At 34.7% G+C, this 20,983-nt stretch overlaps 1 protein-coding gene across 3 annotated transcripts in view; it reads right to left on the bottom strand.

The window, feature by feature from the left end:
• The window catches only part of PCCA (propionyl-CoA carboxylase subunit alpha), a 556,428-nt gene that overhangs the window by 331,427 nt on the left and 204,018 nt on the right, over positions 1–20,983 (bottom strand). For all 3 annotated transcript variants that reach the window (XM_074191968.1, XM_074191970.1, XM_074191969.1), the window contains exons 8-9: positions 20,854–20,890; positions 172–250 (exon numbers count right to left, since the gene is read on the bottom strand). In XM_074191968.1, coding sequence (XP_074048069.1) covers positions 172–250; positions 20,854–20,890 — 116 coding nt within the window. The remainder of the gene's footprint in view (positions 1–171; positions 251–20,853; positions 20,891–20,983) is intronic.

The following is a 20,983-nucleotide window of genomic DNA, read 5'->3' as shown; positions in this document are numbered from 1 at the left end:
TCATAATCACTATAAAATAAAATAGAAATTTTCTGCATCTTATTTCTTTTTTTAGCAAAAAAACAGTTATCTAATTTTTCATTTTACTTTTGATAACTTTTAGGATGTCAATTTAATAACATTCTAGTAACTATAATTTTCATTAATATTATATTTTAGACATGATCTCACCTGGTCTCTTCATCTTCCCAAGCGATTCGCATACCTTTCCCACCACCACCTGCTGAGGCCTTGATCATAACGGGATAGCCTAACAGCAGGGAACAATTAAACAGAAGTTCAGACTTTGATCATATGGTTGTATGAACATGACAACTGACCACATGTCTAATAGTTCAATAGACAAAAAAAAAACTTGTTATTCAACAGAAAAAAAATTATCATTTCTTTCTTACAAAGAAAAAATACAGAATTTAAATAAATTTATATAATCTATTTTCTGACAAGCAAAAATACTTTTTCTTCTCTAATGTTACCAAAGCTTATAAGAAAAAAACTCTAAAAGAAGTAGTTTAACAGAAGAACCTTACTTCATGTTATCTGAATCACAAAAGCTGATTAATCAATATTACCTGGAATAAGTATATGACTAGGTAAAGACAAAAAAAAGCAGCTTATAGTAGTACCAAAAGAAAAGAACTGAAGGGGAAAAGTTGGAAATGCAAATTTCCTTTCCTTATTTAATAGCAAAAAGACCATTCCCAAAAGATAATCAAATGATGCAGTGCATTCCATTTTACATCTCTAATTTCAGGAATTAAATATTGAAGAATTTGTAAGCTGATAGGAAAGCCTTGAATGTTAACCTCAGAAGTTAAAGTTTTATCTCAAAGTCTGATGAAACAAACATAAAATGATTTGGGAAAATTTAAATTGAAATTTGTTGAAACTTAGGGAGATTGCTGAAAAGGAAAACTATCAATATCACATAATGAAAATGAAAAGGAATGAGTACAATTAAGTCAATATGTGAGGAAAACAAACTAGAATTGATGGCTGATTGGTTTACAAAAGAAAGGGAAAGGAGGTAACTAGGTGATACAGTTGATAGAGCACTGGCCCTGGAGTCAGGAGGACTTAAGTTCAAATTCTGACTCAGACACATAACAATTGCCTAGCTCTGTGACCTCGGATAAGTCTAAACTAAACTAAAAAACTAAAACTGAACTAAAAAAAAAGAAAGGGAGATGACTTGCAGACAAGATGGCAGAGAGAGAGAAGATAGGCACTATTGCTAAGGTCTCCTGGCTTTCCCTCATAAATAATATGAAACAAACCACTTAACAAAAATTCCATCAACAAAACCCAGAAAAGGAAGCTAGGAGAACATCTACCAACAAGGTCAGCCTCCAGGGAGCATGGGTAAGCTGGGGGAAGAGAGTAGAGAGCCAGTAGGAGCGGGGTGAGGATTAACCTAAGATCAGCCAGGAAGCTTTGGCTGTGGGAGCAGCAGCCTGAGATGCTCTAGCAGGGCTGGAGAGTGAGTTCCAACACAGAGAGTTAGAATGTGGCTGAATCACAGAGACTTAGAGTGCAGCTGAACCACAGAGTTAGTGTGTGCCTGGACATCGATCCGCTGGGTTTAGCTGATCTAGGACAATGAGCTGCATACTTTCATTTCAGCAGAGTCCTCTTCCCAGAACAAACACAGTAACCAACCCTGTCCCACCGTTCTCAGGTGTGGGCAGCAGAGCTACCTCAGTAGAACAGGGAGATTAACTATCTCACCTCAGGGCTCAACTCACACTGTTCAAGGAAAACAGTGTCCAGCAGTGCCACCCACCTCCTCCAGGCCTGGAGAGCCCATCAAATCAAGGTCACAGGTACTCCATAGAAAGCAATCAGCACCCCCTACTAGCTGGCCCACATGGAGTTATTAAATCCAGCGATCAAAACCTCTAGGGATTGCAACATCAAACCTCTGTGAGCCAGCCCCTCTTCCAACATAAGATCTTAGAAAAATAGAGAAAAGCCAGAGGAAAGGGAGGGGTCCAGAGAAAACTACCTTGTAGGCAAAGACCCTAACTCAAGAGAAACATAGAACTGCTGAGGAGAAAATGATTTGGTCTCCAGCCCAGAAAGACATCCTTAAAGAAATCAGGAAGGACTTTAAAAATCAACTGGAAAATCTGGGAAAAGAAACCTAAGAGAAAATTAACACTTGCAACAAATACCTGAAAAATACAATTAGACAAATACAAAAAAAAAAATACTCTCAAACCTCATTTGGTCAAATGCAAAAAGAAATAATTCTCTCAAAACCTCAACTGGACAAATGGAAAACTCCTTCAAAAATAATGACTTCATGAGACAACAGGAATCTTTTAAACAAAACCAAAAAAAATCAAAAAAATAGAAGACAATGTAAAATAACTCATCAGCAAAACCACTGATCTTGAGAAAAGATTCAGGGGAGACAACTTAAGAATCATTGGGCTCCCTGAAAATACTGGAGAGGAAAAAAAAAAGCCTGGCCTCAATATTACAGAATTTTGTGATGGTAAATTGCCCTGATATCATGGAACCAGAGGGCAAATTAGTAATTGAAAGAATACAATGATCTCCTCCAGAAAGGGATCCCAAAATGAAAACACCAAGGAATATTGTGGACAAATTCCAGAACTATCACATAAAAGAGAAAATCCTTCAAGCAGCCAGGAAAAAAACAATTTAGAAACCAAGGAGGCACAGTAAGGATTACACAGGACCTGGATGCATCAACATTAAGGGACAGAAGTGCCTGGAATGTGATACTCCAAAGAGTAAGGGAGCCTGGAATGCAGTCAAGAATTCACTATCTGGCAAAATTGAGCCTTCTCTTCCAGGGCAAAAGATAAACATTTAGTGAAATAGGAGACTTCCAACTTTTCCTGATAAAAAGACCAGAGCTAAATAGAAAATTTGGACTTCAAACAGGAAACTCAAGAGATACATAAAAAGGCTTAAAAAACAGAGGGTAGGGGGCAGCTAAGTGGTGCAGTGGATAGAGCACCAGCCCTAGAGTCAAGAGTACCCGAGTTCAAATCTGGCCTCAGATACTTAATAATTACTTAACTGTGTGGCCTTGGGCAAGCTACTTAACCACATTTGCCTTGTAAAGAAAACCTAAATAAAAAAGGGGGAGTAAAGAAAAAAACCTGCTATCCAATAAAATGAAACTGGCTATATTCCCACCTTGGGAGAAAGGCTCTCATAATACTCAAGAATTGTAACTCTGTTAGAGAGAATATACTTAGCCAGAAATAATGGATACTCATGACTTAACCGTGACTCTGATAGAATGATTTAAAAACAGTATTTCCTTAAAAGGGAGAACAGTAAAGAGATGGGAGGATGAAGGAGATAGATTGAGGTAAATCACATTACATAAAGAAGTACAAAGGACCTATTGCAATAGAGGAGGTGAGAAACACCTAAATCTTACTCTCATAGGATTTGGCTTAAAGTTAATATACACACACTCAGTTAAATTAAGAAACTTATCTTACCTTTCAAGTATTAAAAGGGGAAAATGGGAGGGGAGAGGAAAGGAGGAACTAACAGAAGAAAGGGAATGAAGAAAGGGCAAAGGGAAAAGGGAAAGAAAGGGGAGAGGGGCTGGATAAAAGAGGCAAAAACAATGAAAGTGTATTCAAAATCAAAATACTGGGGAATATGGATAAAGTGAAAAAAGGTTAGAATACAAATGGGGGGAGGGGCGGCGGCTAGGTGGCATAGTGGATAAAGTACCAGCTGTATCAGGAATAGTTTCCAACAAATGGATAATACTGTTCTGTTTTAGAAAACATTCTAGGGGCGGCTAGGTGGCATAGTGGATAAAGCACCGGCCCTGGAGTCAGGAGTACCTGGGTTCAAATCCAGTCTCAGACACTTAATAATTACCTAGCTGTGTGGCCCCAATTTGCCTTGCAAAAACCTAAAAAAAAAAAAAAAAAAGAATACAAACAGGGGAAAGATAGCATGGAGGGCAATAAAGAGTTAGTAATTATAACTTTGAATGTGAATGGGATGAACTCTCTCATTAAACATAAGAGAATAGCAGAGTGGATTAAAAACCATAATCCTTCAATATGCTGCTTACAAGAACTTCATCTGAAACAGAGAGATACATATAGAGTAAAGGTAAAAAGTTGGAGCAAAATATATTTTGCTTCAGCTAAAGGGGAAAAATGCAGGGGTATCACCTTATCTCAGAAAGGTAGCTGCAAAAATAGATCTCATTAAAAGAGATAAGGAAGGAAACAATATCCCCCTAAAAGGTACCATAGACAATGAAACAATTTCAATACTAAAAATATGTATGCAGTAAGTGGTATAACATCCAGATTCTTAGAGGAGAAGTTGAATGAGTAACAGGAAGACATAGACAGCAAAACTCTACTTGTGGGAGAACTCAACCTCCCACTCTCAGATTTCGATAAATCTAGGCATAAAATAAACAAGAAAGAAGTTAAGGAGGTAATTAGAATGTTAGAAAACCTAGGCATGATAGACCTTCGGGGAAAACTGAATGGGGATAGAAAGGAATATACTTGTTTTCTGCAGTACGTGGCACTTACACAAAAAGTGACCAAGTATTACAGCAAAAACAACCTAAAAATCAAATGCAGGAAGGCAGAAATAGTGAATACATCCTTCTCAGATCATAATGCAACAAAAATCACATGAAATAATGGGCAAGGGAGAGCTGAACCTAAAACTAATTGGAAACTAACCTCTAAAATGAATAAAAAGAATGAATAGATCAAACAACAGATTATAGAAAGAATTAATGATTTCATCCTAGATAATGACAATAATGAAACAACATACCAAAACTTATGGGATATAGCCAAGGGGCAGCTAGATGGCACAGTGGATAGAGCACTGACCCTGGAATCAGGAGGATCTGAGTTCAAATCTGGCCTCAGACAATTAATAATTGGCTAGCAGTGTGATCTTGGGCAAGTCACTTAAACCCATCGCCTTAAATAAAACTTAAAAAATAAGACAAGCAGGATACAGCCAAGGCAATTGTCAGGGTATATATTATATCTTTAAATGCTTACATGAATAAATCAGACAAAAAGGAAATCAATAAACTAAACATGCAACTAAAAATATTAGAGAAAGAACAAATTTAAAACCCCCTATTAAATTTCTCAAATTAGAAATTCTAAAAATTAAACAAGTTAATAAAATGGAAAGCAAGAAAACTACTGAACTAATAAATAAAACCAAGAGTTGGTTTTATGAAAAAAAACAATAAAATTGATAAAGCTCTGGTTAATCTGATTAAAAAAAGAAAGAAAACCAAATTGCTAGCATCATAAAATGAAAAAAGGTGAACTCACCACAAATGAGGAGGAAATTAAAGTAATAATTCTGAATTATTTTGCCCAACTCTATAAGTTGCCCATGTTAAATGAAGAGGAAATTAAAAACCTAAATAATCCTATCTCAGAAAAAAAAATTCAACAAGCCATTATTGAACTCCCTAAGAAAAAAATCTCCAGAGCCAGAGGGATTCACAAGTGAATTCTATCAACATTTAAGGAACAATTGGTTCGAACTCTACATAAACTCTTTGGAAAAATAGGTGAAGATGGAAATCTGCCAAACTCTTTCTATGACATCATTATGGTGCTGAAAGCTAAACCAGGAAGAGTCAAATCAGAGAAAGAAAATTACAGACCTATCTTCCTGATGAACATAGATGCAAAAATCTTAAATAAAATCTTAGCAGAATGATTAAAGCATGTAATCACTAGGATAATACCTATAATATGACCAAGTAGGATTTATCCCAGGAATGCAGGTTGGTTCAATAATAAAAATTTGTTAATATAATTGACTACATCAATAACAAACCCATCAAGAAATCATATGATTATATCAATAGATGCTGAAAAGAGCCTTAGACAAAATACAGTATCCATTACTACTAAAAAATAGTAGAGAGCATAGGAATAAATGGATTGTTCCTAAGAATAATAAGCAGTATCTATCTGAAACCACCAACAAGCATTATATTCAATGGGGATAAGTTAGAGGCATTCTCAATAAAATCAGGGGTGAAACAAGGATGCCCATTATCACCACTACTATTGAATATTGTATTAGAAATGTTAGCTTCAGCAATAAGAGAAGAAAAAGAAATCGAAGGAATGAGAATTAGAAAGGAAGAGACAAAAATCTCTCACTCTCTGCAGATGACATAATGGTATACCTAGAGTATACTGAAAAATCATCTAAAAAACTACTGCAACAATAAGCAACTTTAGCAAAGTCATACGATATAAAATAAACCCTCATAAAACCTCAACATCTCTATATTTGATAAGCAAGATACAGCAGAAAGGGCTAAAAAGAGAAATCCCATTCGGACAAAATAAAATACTTGAGAGTCTACCAGCCAAGGCAGACTCAGAAACTCTATGAAAACAATTACAAAACACTTCTCACACAAATAAAATCAGATTTAAATAACTAGGCAAATATCAACTGCTCATGGATAGGCTTAACTAATATAATAAAAATGACAATTCTACCAAAATTAAACTATTATTTAGTGCCCGACCAATCAACATTCTAAAAAAATTACTTTAATGAATTAGAAATAATTGTAAGTAAATTTATATGGAGAAATAAAAAGTCAAGAATTCCCAGGGATTTAATGAAAAAAAGTGCAAAAGAAGGTAGCTTAGGTCCTACCAGATCTAAAATTATATTATAAAACACCAGTCATAAAAACTACCCCATATTAGCTAAGACATAGAGTGGTAGATCAGTAGAATAGACTAGGTCCAAAAGAGATAGCAGGAAATGGTTATAGTAATCAGCTATTTGACAAAGTCAAAGAGTCCAGCTTCTGGGATAAAAACTCTCTTTGATAAAAACTGTTGTGGGAAATTGGAAGTTAGTATGGCAGAAACTTAGATTAGACCAACATCTCACACCCTATACCAAGATAAGATCAAAATGGATAGAGGATTTAGATATAAAAGACAATATTATAAGCAATCTAGGAGATAAAGGAATAGTTTACCCATCAGATCTATGGAAAGGGAAGCAGTTTATGACCAAGGAAGAGATGAAGAAATCATTAAAAACAAACTAGATAATTTTGATTACATTAAATTAAAAGGCTTTTGCACAGATAAAACCACTGTAACCAAGAACAAAAGAAAGGTAGTAAACTGAGAAACAATCTTTATAACTAATGTTTCCAACAAAGGAATCATTTCTAAAATATACAGAGAACTGAATCAATTTTAAAAAAAAGCCATCCCCCAACTGACAAATCGTCAAAGGATATGCAGAGGCAATTTACAGATAAGGAAATCAAAGCAATCCAGTCATATGAAAAATTCTAAATCATTACTGATTAGAGAAATGCAAATTAAGGCATCTCTGAGGTACCACCTCACACCTCTCAGAAAGGAAAATGACCAGTGTTGGAAGGGATGTGGGAAATCTGGGACACTAATACATTGTTGATGGAGCTGTGAACTCATCTAACCTTTCTGGAGAGCAATTTGGAATTATGCCCAAAGGACAATAAAATGTGCATACCCTTTGATCCAGCAATACCACTGCTGGTTCTATACCCTGAAGACATCATGAAAAAGAGTTAAAAACACACTTGTACAAAAATACTCACTGCAGCTGTTTGTGGTGGCAAAGAATTAGAAATTGAGTGAATGTCCATAAATTAGGAAATAGCTGAACAAACTGCAGTATATGTGTTTTATAGAACACTACTGTTTTTGTTTGATTTTTTTTAGGTTTTTGCAAGGCAAATGGAGTTAAGTGGCTTGCCCAAGGCCACACAGCTAGGTAATTAGTAAGTGTCTGAGACCAGATTTCCAGGCCGGTACTCTATCCACTGCGCCACCTAGCTGCCCCAAACACTACCGTTCTATTAGAAACCAGGAGGGATGGGAATTCAGGGAAGCCTGGAAGGATTTGCATGACCTGATGCTGAGAAAGATGAACAGAACCAGAAGATCATTGTACATCATAAAAACAACATGGGATTGATAATCATTCTTAATGGACTTGTTCATTCCATCAGTGCAACAATTTGGGGGTATCTGTGGTGGAGAATACCATCTGTTCCCAGAGAAAGAATTGTGGAGTTTGAACAAAGATCAAAAACTATTACCTTTAATTTTTTAAAAACTGTTATTTTATTATATAATTTTGCTATCTCTCATATTTTATTTTTTTCCTTAAGGATATGATTTTTCTCTCTCAGCACACTCAATTTAGATCATTGTATAGCATGTAAATGATGTAAAGACTATCAGACTACCTTCTGTGGAGGGTAGGGGGAGGAAAGAAAGATTAGGTGAAAAATTGTAAAATTCAAAACTAAATAAATGAACGAATTTAAAAATAAAGAAAGGGAGAGATTAAGGATGGAAGCTAGGAAGACAAAGGCTGGCAGAGCCAAACTTTATTATATATATATATATATATATATATATATATATATATATATATATATTTTTCCAACTACATACAAAGATCATTTTTGGTGACATTTTGAGTTTCATATTTTTATCCTTTCCTCCTTTCCTTTCCCCACTTCCCCTGATATAATGCAATCTAATATGGGATATATATGAATAACTATATTAATCCATATTGAGCATATTGGGAAAGAAGAATCTGATCAACAAAGGGGTAAAAAGCATGAGGGGGGAAAATATATATAAAACAAATTTTAAATTTATTCTATGCATCATGATAGAGTATCTTAAAGGAGAGAAAACAGTAGTGGAATGCATGTGAGATCATGTGGTTTTGAGAAATAGTAACTATCCATACATTACTGACATTTGGTGGCAATTATTTATAAACCACTTCTGACTTGCAAAAGCTGATGGTTTACAGCAGTTTCAAATCAATTTCTTTTCAACATAACCAATTTTAATATATAAAATTTTGAAAGATTTAATAAAGTTAAACAGTACATTTTTCTCCTCAAGAAGTTTGAAAATTATCCTCTGGCCTGTTTGAATAATAAATGGTACATTGTAGGTGAAGGTAATATATTAGAAAAGTTAAGCTGTCCTGTAGATAAATGAAAATAAGGAACTAGAAGAAATGGTGAGAAACAAAGACTAAATATGGAATAGGGGCCATCTTCAAACAAATAAGATATACTTATGAATATAGGAGAAAAAGAAGATACAGTGAAGAAAAAAGTTATATAGAACCTTTTCCATACTTTCTTACTACATCTTGATGCTTTAAAAAGGGACTCAAAGCAGAAAAAAAGATAATTCAGGACAATTTAACAAAAATTGAATTCCTATCATATACAAAATATGGGGGAAGATATAAGATAAAAAAAAATAAAATTCTGCCCTCAGGAAGCTTATCATTTAGAAGAGGAAATATTTACATATCCACAAAAATATGTGAGAGCCAAAGGAAAAAATAAAGAAAAAGTGGATGAAATTTACTATTTTTTTTATAATCAGAGTACATGAGTAGAAGAGTATACAAATATGGAAGAGATAAAGTACACAAGAAATGAATCTCGTATATGAAACCAAAGAGGGAGACACACACACACACACACACACACACACACACACACACACACACACACACAAAGTTTGGCACAAATAACCATAAAACAACTGAGAAATAAGTAGAGATGGTCTGGGGAAGGAAGGCAATACTGGGGATGAAATAACCATACATAAAATAAATTTCCTCAATCTGAAAACAGGGTGGAGAGAGCAGAGAAAGGGGGGAAATTAAGAATAGTAAATTACATAAATATAAATAAATGATGAATGATCTAGAATCATTGGGAAACAATGGCATCAATTGGTTCTTAAACAACTGAGTGAAAAATCGTGCTATATTAGTGTAATAGAGTATTATTGCACTGTAAAAATGACCAAAAATGATTTCAGAAAATCCTTAATTGCATGACCTGACACAAAGCTTAAGTAACCATAATTACAATAATGTATGCAAGGATGACAATTAAAAAACATTACTCTGAAATGTTTAAGAAATATGATCAATATAGGGATCAACTATATCATGAGAGGACCCATAATAAAGCAGGATATCCACATTCTCTCTGACAGAGAATGTAATGGATAACATACAGAAAAAGAAACACATTTTTGGATATGGTCACTATGATGTAGACATATTTTGTTTGGTTCTATTTATTAATTACAAAGTTTGGGGAGGCATGTTTTGTTTATTTCTCTTGGTTAATTTCTTTGAGGATGAGGTAGAAGAAGGAGAAGAAATTACCTATGATGATACTCCCCTCAAAAAAAAGTGTTATTGAAACATTTTTAAATGTACAATAAAAAAAGGAAATTCAGAAGGAAACATAGGCAAGAAGGTTTTGAAAGTAACAGGTGGTGTTTATTATATATTCTTTTTAAAATGAAGGAATGCGAAATGAAGATTCTTGATTTCAAAGAGAGTCCTCTTTTATGATTTGTATTAGTATGCTAATGCTCTTTATTTTTTTTACATTCTGAATTAATACAAAGAAGTCTTTTGGTAAATTACTGAAAGCAGTTTCAATAGATAAGTGGCATCAGAAACCATATTACAAGTATTCTCTTCTTTTCATCTCACATCCCCCAAATACAGCCTTCCCTATTTCCTAAACTCATCTCACATGAAGAACTAGCCCTTTTCCCTACCAAAGTCAACCCTTCTATATGCATAACTTATCTCATATCACTGCACTTTCTCCAACAAATTTCCCCTTCTATTATCCTTTCTCATGCATTTATATCTAATCTCCATTTACTGGATGAGTCCCTATTTGCCTAAAATATGCCTAAGTTTCCCCCATCCTCTTAAAAAAACCTCCCCTGATCTATCTATCCCCTCTACCTTTCATCTTCCATCTCTCCTTATCTCACTTTCTCTCATCTCTTCATATCCAATCTGGTTTCAAGTCCTACCAATTTTTCATTGTTACATCTTTCATCTGATCCTCTTTTCTCCTCTTATATTGCCATCTCTCTGATAAAGACCATCATCATCTCCCACCTGGACTACTGTAATAACCTGCTAGTTAGTCTACCTGGTATAATATTTTTAGCCACTGTCTTTCGTGACTATAATGCCTGAGAAGACCATCTAAAATAGAGACCATCATCTCTCTCTTCCTAACTACAGAGAATAACTTCTGATCTTTATAATCCAAAATGTTTCCCTTTCCAAACTTCACTATTACCATCAAGTGAACCACTATCCTTCCCAGTTTCCCATGTCTGAAAGTCATGTATCATACTTGACTTATTTTGTTCTCTCACCCTATCATATCCAATCTGTTTTAAAGTCCTCTCAATTTATCATTGTAATATCTCTCATATATTCCCCCTTTTCTCCACTTATACTGCCATCATGCTGGTAGCGGCCCTCATCCCCTCACACCTGGCCTATGGCAATAACTTGCTGGTTAGTCTCCCTGACACAAGTTTCTCTCCTCTACAATCCATTCTTTATTCAAATGTCAAATTAATCTTCATAAAGCATAGCTGCAACATGTCACTCTCCCATTCAATAAATTCCAGTGAGTAGAAGGCAATGTCTTGCAAATGAAAGGTAGGAGAGAGTTGATGTACTGTGAGAAGAGGAAAGTCACGGTTTAGAGCAGAGAAGGTGGGAAAGAGGTGTAGGAAGAGAAGAGTGGGATAAGAAAAGCAAATCTCAAAATTCAAGATCTTAATGCTCTAAGAGTTTGAGGTGATAGTAAGCCCTAATAGTGACCATTTATGTAGCTGCAGAGTCCACATAACACCACCATTTAACCCTTCATAGTATATGCATGTATAGGTGCACATATACAAACATAAATAATTATATGTAATATATTGTATCCTCATACATATACCTCTATGTGTGCATATGTTTATATGTATGTGTACATATATATGTAATATATGTGTGTATATTATCTCTTTTTTTACAGATGAAGAAACTGAGGTCTAAAGATGTAATATGTCCACAGTTACTGATACTATAATATAGTACAGCTATGATTCAAGCCCAGATCTGCCATAAGAGAGTTAGATTATGAAGAGAGTTCAAGCAGTTCTGCACATTAAAGGGCTAAAAAAACCCAAAGAATCAAGATTTTTATGAGAGTTATTTGAAAATATTAAAAACATAAATGATAACTCCTTCATATAGAAATCCTATTATTAAATATTCTCAGGTCCTTTCAAACATACAAATTTTATTTCCTGCAACTAAGCTATACTCTCCTAAGGAACATGAATTATGTTGTAATTGTTTTATATTCATTTCAGGTTACCTAATATTGTAATCTGCATTTAATAAGCACTCAATAAATAATAAATTCAGAATTTACTCTATGCAGTGAATATATAATTATTTATAATTTGAAAACTAAAAAAATATGCATTATTATTATCTAAAATATTTCCAAATATTTCCATAATTTCATTAACTATGATTGCTCTAGCATACTTGCAAACTAGTATTGGGAATAAAGGAAATAATTTAATTGTTATAAAACTAATAAACTAATAAACCACAGTAACCACACTGAGTAGTTTCTAAAGAGTTAGGTAATTCTTCTGAGATTATCTATTCACATTCACACATATATACACACACAATTTTTCCCAACATAAATAGTTGGAAGATCTATGTTTTTCAGAAAAGAATGCTCAATAAGGTAAAAGGCAAGGATTTGAATTATAGAATTATTGTTTACACATAATGCTAGGTTCAGTAGTTATCAATTTGAGTAAAATGTATAAAAATATAATAAATATTTTTTGTATAAATGGCAGAAGCTTAAATTAATTTGCTTGCTTCCCTCTGATCCAACATGTGAAAATTCTTAACTGTGAAGACTGTTGACTATGCACCAGAAATCAGAATTCAAGTTAAAACTACAATACAGATTTGACCTAGAATGTTAGGGGGTTTTTTAGGTTTTTGCAAGGCAAATGGGGTTAAGTAGCTTACCCAAGGCCACACAAGTAATTATTAAGTGTCTGAGACGGGATTCCAACCCAGGTACTCATGACTCCAGGGCCGGTGCTTTATCCACTACACCACCTAGCTGCCCCTAGAATGTTTTCTAAAACAGAAAATTTCCCCCAAAACTCAAAGACTGATATTTTCATATTATTGACTAAAAACACAGCAACAGGAAAAAGAAAAAGGTATGTAAGAATGGATAACAACAAAATAAGGAGAAAGAAGATGAAAGCAGAAACAAAGTCAAGAACACAAAAAGTGTTCAGAACAGACTAAAAATAAATTTTTTAAAGTGGGAAGAGAGAGGTATGGGAGAATATGGCTGATAAAAATTATACTTAGCCAGGAAAAATTTAGAGGTAGAATAAAAACCACACAGAATAGTAAAGGAGAAATACAACACCAAGTTAAAAATGGGGGGGGGGGAGAGAAAATAGCACCATCCTGACCTCAAATGACCACATTAATTCAATGAAAGGCACATAGTGAAACAAAGCATTTTATTTTTGAATATAAATTTCAATGAACACTTTTTAAAGTTTTTTTAATTACCATGACTTTTCCTTATGTAATTTTGGTTAAAGATTATATGTTAAAGTATATATTCTACCAAATAACAAAAATGATAAATACTATCAAAACAAGAGAGCAAAAAAACTGATCCAAAATTTGAACCAAATACAGATGTAATGATTTTCAAAAACTTTCTACACTTCACGTAAGCTCAAGTTCATGTGCAAAATGCATAAATTTTTTCAAGAGCATGGGATGAAAAAATCCTGAAAAACATAACTTTAAACTTAAGTATTTTATCCCTTCGCATTTAAGATGTTTTTTCTATATTGTCTGGTATTCAAAAATTAGTGTCATCAACATACCAACTCCAACAAAAGAGAGAACAAGCTAAGGATAAGTGATCAGGAAAGAAACAGCAAAGAGCATTGCTGTACTACCAGCATCAGGAAAAACCTAATAACTGTTCAATGACAGAATTGCAGCCAGAGTGCTTAGATACATAAGATTCGTTATATACCACCTTAAGGGAATGTTTTAAGAATTGCATTGCTAACTTCTTGCTTAAATCAGTAGGCTGGTGAAAAACAAATAAACAAAACCAACACCAAAACAAAACAGATAATGTATAGCTAAACCTATAAAGATTCAGCATTCTGGGGTGGCTAGGTCGCCCAGTGGATAGAGCATCAACCCTGGAGTCAGGAGTACCTGAGTTCAAATCCGACCTCAAACACTTAATAATTACCTAGCTGTGTGGCTTTGGGAAAGTCACTTAACCCCATTGCCTTGCAAAAACCTTAAAAAAAAAAGATTCAGCATTCTTTTTAAAATGTGTCCCATATTTTCCAAGGCAGGCAAAGACAGAAGGAAAATTCCATATTTAGCAATATGTATAGCAAGATTTGTTTTGGATTGCAAAGAACTGAAAATTAAGTACATGACCCTCAACTGAGGGGATTAACTTTAAAAAAATTATGTCATGAAAGTAATGGAATATTACTATGTTCAAAGAAATAATGAATAAAAATATAGAGAGCAATGGGAATTCTTAAGAATGAAGTAAAGTGAACCAGAAAAAATAATATGCATAATGCCTACTTATGCATGCAAAGTAAAACAATCAAAACTGAACTATGGGGCAGCTAGGTGGCGCAATGGATACAGCACCGGCCCTGGAGTCAGGAGTACCTGAGTTCAAATCCAACCTCAGACACTTAATAATTCCCTAGCTGTGTGGCCTTGGGCAAGCCACTTAACCCTATTGCTTTGCAAAAACCTAAAAACAAACAAACAAACAAAAATAGATTGTATTGGGCAGCTAGGTGTCACAGCGAATAGAGCACTGGCCTTGGAGTCAGGAAGACCTGAACTATGTGTATCAAAAAACTATAAGGGAATGCCCTGCAATGGTGGAATAGCTAAATAAATAATGATTTCTGAATGGAATAGAATAGTGGGCTGTAAGAAAAGATGAGATAAAATCTCAGAGAAATTTTGTAAAAAGTTATATGAACTAATGCAGAGTAAGTAAGCAGAAGCAAGAAATAAATTTTATATAAAAATAACACTGCAAAAAAAATCAAGTTTTTAAGGACTAAGGATCACAGATAACTTCAAAAATCAATTAAGATTCCACAGGAATAATGATGAAGAAGCCCTCTCTCTCTCTCTGTTAGAAAGGTGAGAGACAAAATATTCAGAATGATTCATATTTTTACATAACTGCCACCAATCTTGACATATTCACTCCAAACCATGATTCTGCATTGTCTTTTCATCTCTATAGAGACAAAACTTTTTTTATTAAAGATTTTATTTAATTTGAGTTTTACAATTTTTCCCCGTCTTACTTCCCTCCTCCATTCCCCCCCACAGAAAGTAATTTGTCAGTCTTTACACTGTTTCCATGTTGTACATTGATCCAAATTGAGTGTGATGAGAGAAATCATATCCTTAAGGAAGAAACATAAAGTATGAGATAACAAGATCAGACAATAAGATATCAGTTTTTTTCCTAAATTAAAGGGAATAGTCCTTGAACTTTGTTCAAACTCCACGGTTCTTTATCTGGATATAGATGGTATTCTCCATTGCAGACGGCCCAATATTGTCCCTGATTGTTGCACTGATGAAATAAGCGTAAGACAAAACTAATGATGAACTGGATGGAGGAAAATAGAAATATACCACCAAAAGCAATTATCATCCAAACTTATTTTAGGAGAAAGAATGGACAACAGAAATTGTATATATATATATATATATATATATATATATATCCTCAAGTGTGTTTTGGGCATAAAGCAAAATGTATTAATCCATATACTGCAACATACAGAAGTGACCTTAAGATTATGGCTTCCAGAAAGTCATTATTGCAAAAAATGCAATGGACATCAGGACGCTAAGAACATGAACAGCATGGCCTGAAGCTGAGGCATACCATCACCTTTAGAACTAATGATCTGGGGGCAACTAGAGGGTACATTGGACAGAGCACCAGCCCTGAAGTCAGGAGTTCAAATCTGCCTTCAGATACTTAATAACTGCTTAGCTGTGTGACCAGGGACAAGTCACCTAAAATAAAATTTATTTTAAAAAGAACTAATGGCCAACATTGAGGGGAGAGAGCTTCACTCTGGAACAAAGAAGAAAATAGAAGAGAAAATGGCCTTATTCAACTTCCATGATCACAAGGAGGTGTAGTACAAGAATGTCTAATTGGGAGCAACCAAAGTAATCATTCTATCAAAAATATTTGAAATTCTGAGTGTAAGGGACCCATGGATTGTGTAAGGGGAACCCAAAAGGATGAAATGTGGACTCATGAATTATGCAGACAAATGATCTCATATAACCATTTTCTTAAAAATATTACATTTCCTCCCCTAAATTAAGGCAGGACCTGACTGGCAAGGGTTGGACCAAACTGCTTAATAGCACTCTTGAAAGCTATAGACTTGGCAAGAAAAGAACACTCTTCCTTTCTAAAGACTAAGCACGCGGAGGCCAATGAGAGAACCGCCCAAAGGTGTGCAACAACAAAATGATGGAAACCACTAGGTCAATAGCCTATGAAACCCACCACCTGGTGGCCACCTCAGTTATTGCATTCAACTTCCTCTGGATAATTCATAAAGTACATTATGATCCTTTAGGATTACAAAGGTAGAAGACTTGAACAGCTTGCACTGCATGAATTACAAAGTATCACAGTAAGAGACGTCTCTCTTCCTTCAGTAATTCTTGGATGGTCAGAGTACGACATTGTTTGTGAGACAGAAAGCACTAATTCAAAATATATATGCACCTAATTTGAAAGTGATTGAAACGTTGTGTGACAGAACTAATATAGATGAGAGGAGATTTCTTTAAATGGTGACAAAGTCAAGATGCAATCCCTCCCTCCTCTTCCTCTGCCTCCCTTACCAGTCTCCAGGTGGCCACTGGTTACAGTTAATGTGGCTTCCTGTTCACCAAGCAACATAAAACCTCCCACCCTCATTGGATCAGTGCCCTTCAGACTTAATGTAGGTATAAAGAACACACAAATCACCAAACTCAGCCCTGGTGACCAGACACATGTTGGGACAAAGGTGAACAAAGTTGTCTCTACCTGATCTAGGCACCATAGCATCTCAGATGCATATCCATGCTACCTTTGGACTAAGTAAACCTCTTTCTGTTAACTGTTTAAAGGTCTCCAAGTACCTTACATTACCCAGATACCAAATGTGAAAGAACAGGGTATTATATCAGAAACACCCTTAACAAAAGTTGAATTTATATAGATTTTTAGCTATACTTAAAGTTTAGCTATGAAACACTGAACAGTCATGACAACCTCATTGACTTTTAGCTTCTCCAAGAAGAGGGTGGCTTGCCAATGGATCAAGAAGAAAAAAAGTTAGCTCTTAGGCCTTTACTCCTGCCCAGCTGCCTCTTGTGGCCACATTCTACCATCTGTTTTCTTCCTTTCTCTTTCCCAAGCTACAGGAAGAGGAAAAGCACAGAAGAAAATAAAAGGAGGGCTAGAATACTTAATAACAATAACTAACATTTTGCCTTACAAACATTACCCCAATTAATCTTTTGAACCCCAACAAGTAAGTACTGCAAAATATTATATTCATTTTACAAGATCACATTTGAACCTTAGAACAGCCTTGTAAGGCAGGTACAGCGAATGTGTCACTATCTCTCTTTCATAGATAAGGAAATTGAGGTTCAAAAATATTAACTTGCCAAAGTTGCGCGTTTAGTAAGTAGTTTAGCCAAGACCAGGACGATATCCATGGACATGGAAGTCTGGTGTTCTTTCCAAAGATTCCCACTATTGTTGTCGATTATTAAAGATTTATAGAGTGAAGACAAGATTTAAGGCCACTGAAAACAAGAAGGAATTCACAGCTCTCTGGGATATTACAATTGCTCAGGATTTTATTATGGCAAAATATGAGAGAGAGAGAGAGAGAGAGAGAGAGAGAGAGAGACAGAGAGACAGAGAGACAGAGAGACAGAGAGACAGAGAGAGAGAGAAGGGCAGGCAGCCATGAGGTTTGGCTAAACCAGGCCACTTGGTGAGAGGCCCACGGTACACCATGTGGGTTAAGGAAGAGCATGAGAAAGTCCCATCCTTCTGGATGGGAGACCAGAAGAAGCAAAGACCTCCAAGGGGCACCACTTTCTATTAAATACCCTTCTATGGTAGGCTGGACAGAGGGTAGCCATTGCGGGGGGGGGGGGGGGGGGGGCAGTAAGTCTTCACCTTGGCCCAGGTATCTTACAATAGTAACCTATGTATTGGTCCATTGGTCCTTCCTGTCCCAAGGTACACAGCCCCCAAGTTCAGTATGTCATTTACTGTCATGCTGTAAATTAGGTAAAGGGGGAAAATGGGGATGAGATCCAAACTACAGCATCAGAAGAAGAGAGACAGTATACAATCACCATCTGTTTACCTCTCAGGAGCAAACAGTCCTCCACAATTAACAAGATTTTTGACAGCATTAAAGCTACATTCATAACTCTCTACATTGTTTCCCTGCATCACTCTCTTTGGTTTTTACCAAATCTAGTGACATACAATCCAAGAGATTTTACATTTTAACCATCTACTACTAGCCCCAATTAAGCTTGGAAGAAAGTTTTCATAGTGAAAGGTAGGGGTGCAGGAGGTAAGAAAAAACACATTAAGAAAATGGAGATAAAATGTTAATAATTTAACATGTCTGATTTAGTTGTGGAATGAACTTTGGAAGTCTTTTAATCCCATTTCCTCAAGGTTAAATGACTTGTCCAAAGTCACACAAATAATAAATTGCAAATAAAGGAATCAGATCCAATATTCTTCCCTCTACACTATCCTACTTCACTCAATGAAATAATGTTCTCAGTGTATGCAAATTAGTTGTCTGGGAATTAGAAAACATTCTCTCATAGAAGCAATATTATGATTTGCTTTTGTTTATTTTAGATTTTTGAGCAAAGATCACAAAGACTTAATTAACCAATAATGCACTGAAATAAAATAATAAGAAATAGCTGTCTCTAATAGCTAAGCATTAAACAAAAGTTATATTTGAATAAAATATTTTTTTATTTGCTTAGAATGCTGGTGCTTAGAGAAAAATAAACAGCAAAGGAATGACTTTAGTAGATTTTGAAGAGGACTTCAAATGTAACTCATGGATTGATAACAAACAGTGTTTTTATCATATCTAATTTTGATTCAACACATGAAGCTTTCCTACCACCTAACAAATAGATTATCATCATTGGCACTATTTACAATTAATAGACATGATTTTTCTTTTTTTTGGTCCACAAATGAAATGAAAGTATAAAACAAGCAAGAAAGAAGTATTTCCTAAAGACACTCTTCTCAAAGTGTGGTCCACTAAGACTCCTTACAGAGGGGCTGCTAAAGCAAAAGTATTTTCATTATATTAAAATGTTTTAAATTCTAATATGACAAATATTAACAGATACTATCCACATAAACAAAAGTTCTTCAGGAGATACTTAGTAATTTTTAAGATTATAAAGAAAATTTAAGAACTGTGGCCTTAAGGTAATTTGGGAAGTACAGGGGGAAAAAAAAGCAGGAAAAAAGAAAGGGGAGGGATAAACATACAAAGGTTATCGAATGTTATTAATGGTACTGAGTAAATTAAACACTCTCCTCAAAAAAGAAAAAGGATATGTTTTCTACAAAGAAGGGGAAAAAAGGTGAATATTAGGTCAGATAGTTCCCCAAAGTGGCCTCAAAGTGGCACTATCATCCCAAAACAATTTAATTACTGACCAGAGTACATTCTGAATGAAAGAAAAGAATAGAGCTAAGGTAGTGGAACTGTCTGAATACCAAAAATTAATAGATCAGATATTTATTATAAGAGTACTTATATTTGAGGATTAAAAATAATTTAAACAATTTTAACTATATTCCATTAGTACAGTTTCTAGACACAAATAACTGGCTCAGTTGCCTACCATTTCCGCTCCCATCCTAAATAGGGTCTAACAATAACTTAAAGTGTTTAGAAAGACTTGACCCCAAGGTGAAGGCGCAAGAACTAAGGAGGTCATTGCCCAGCATCCTGGAATCTACACTAGCCTCTTGCCTATAAACCACAGATACATACACACCGACAGACAGACAGACAGACACACACACAGACACACACACACACACACACACACACACACACAGGCAAAAACAAATCTTTTTTTTGCCAAACAATATAATTAGAGTATTGTATATAAAATTATAAAAAATACATATTAAAACACATTCTTGTTGCATTCAGGAAATATTTGTTTGAATTATATTCGGAAATATTAACTAACTCCTTTTCATTACAATGATCCTGTGAATAAATAAGTGATAGACATTTCAATCATATATAACGTACTCAGTAAAAGATTTCAAAGTAATAAAATTAAAAATCTGTTAAACGTTAGAGAAGCAATATTCAAACTCTTATTTTTCATCATGACCTTCTGGTCTCTTACTGGACTGTCCTTCATCTATGACTACAGGAATTAATATCATAACCATTAAAAAAAGACAAAAAATAATTATTCTTTTAATTACCTAATGATTATTTCTTAGATCCTGGGAAAAATTAAGAGTTAAATTCTCTTTTCCTTTTCGGTATATTGATAAACTGTGGTTAATTATTAGATAGTCTCTCAGTCCTAAAAGTAATAAAAGAACTTAAAAGTATTAAACCACTATTTGTTCTATAGGGATTACTTATAATATATTTAATTTAGTCAACTAAGTCTGCTGAGAGGCATGCAAATCCCACCATAGCTAATTTAAGGACTTACCAATTTCCCTTGCAATTCTGACAGCTTCATCTGCATCCTGTAAAAGCAGGAAATGAGACCCAACGTTAATCCCATCAGCCATTGCACAATGTCCTCAGGGCAGTCATATATTGCACTACTGTCTCCTCAG

Source organism: Macrotis lagotis, chromosome 6 (assembly GCF_037893015.1).
Source record: "Macrotis lagotis isolate mMagLag1 chromosome 6, bilby.v1.9.chrom.fasta, whole genome shotgun sequence".
NCBI classification, from domain to species: domain Eukaryota; kingdom Metazoa; phylum Chordata; class Mammalia; order Peramelemorphia; family Peramelidae; genus Macrotis; species Macrotis lagotis.
This window is presented reverse-complemented; position numbering and strand designations above follow the sequence as displayed.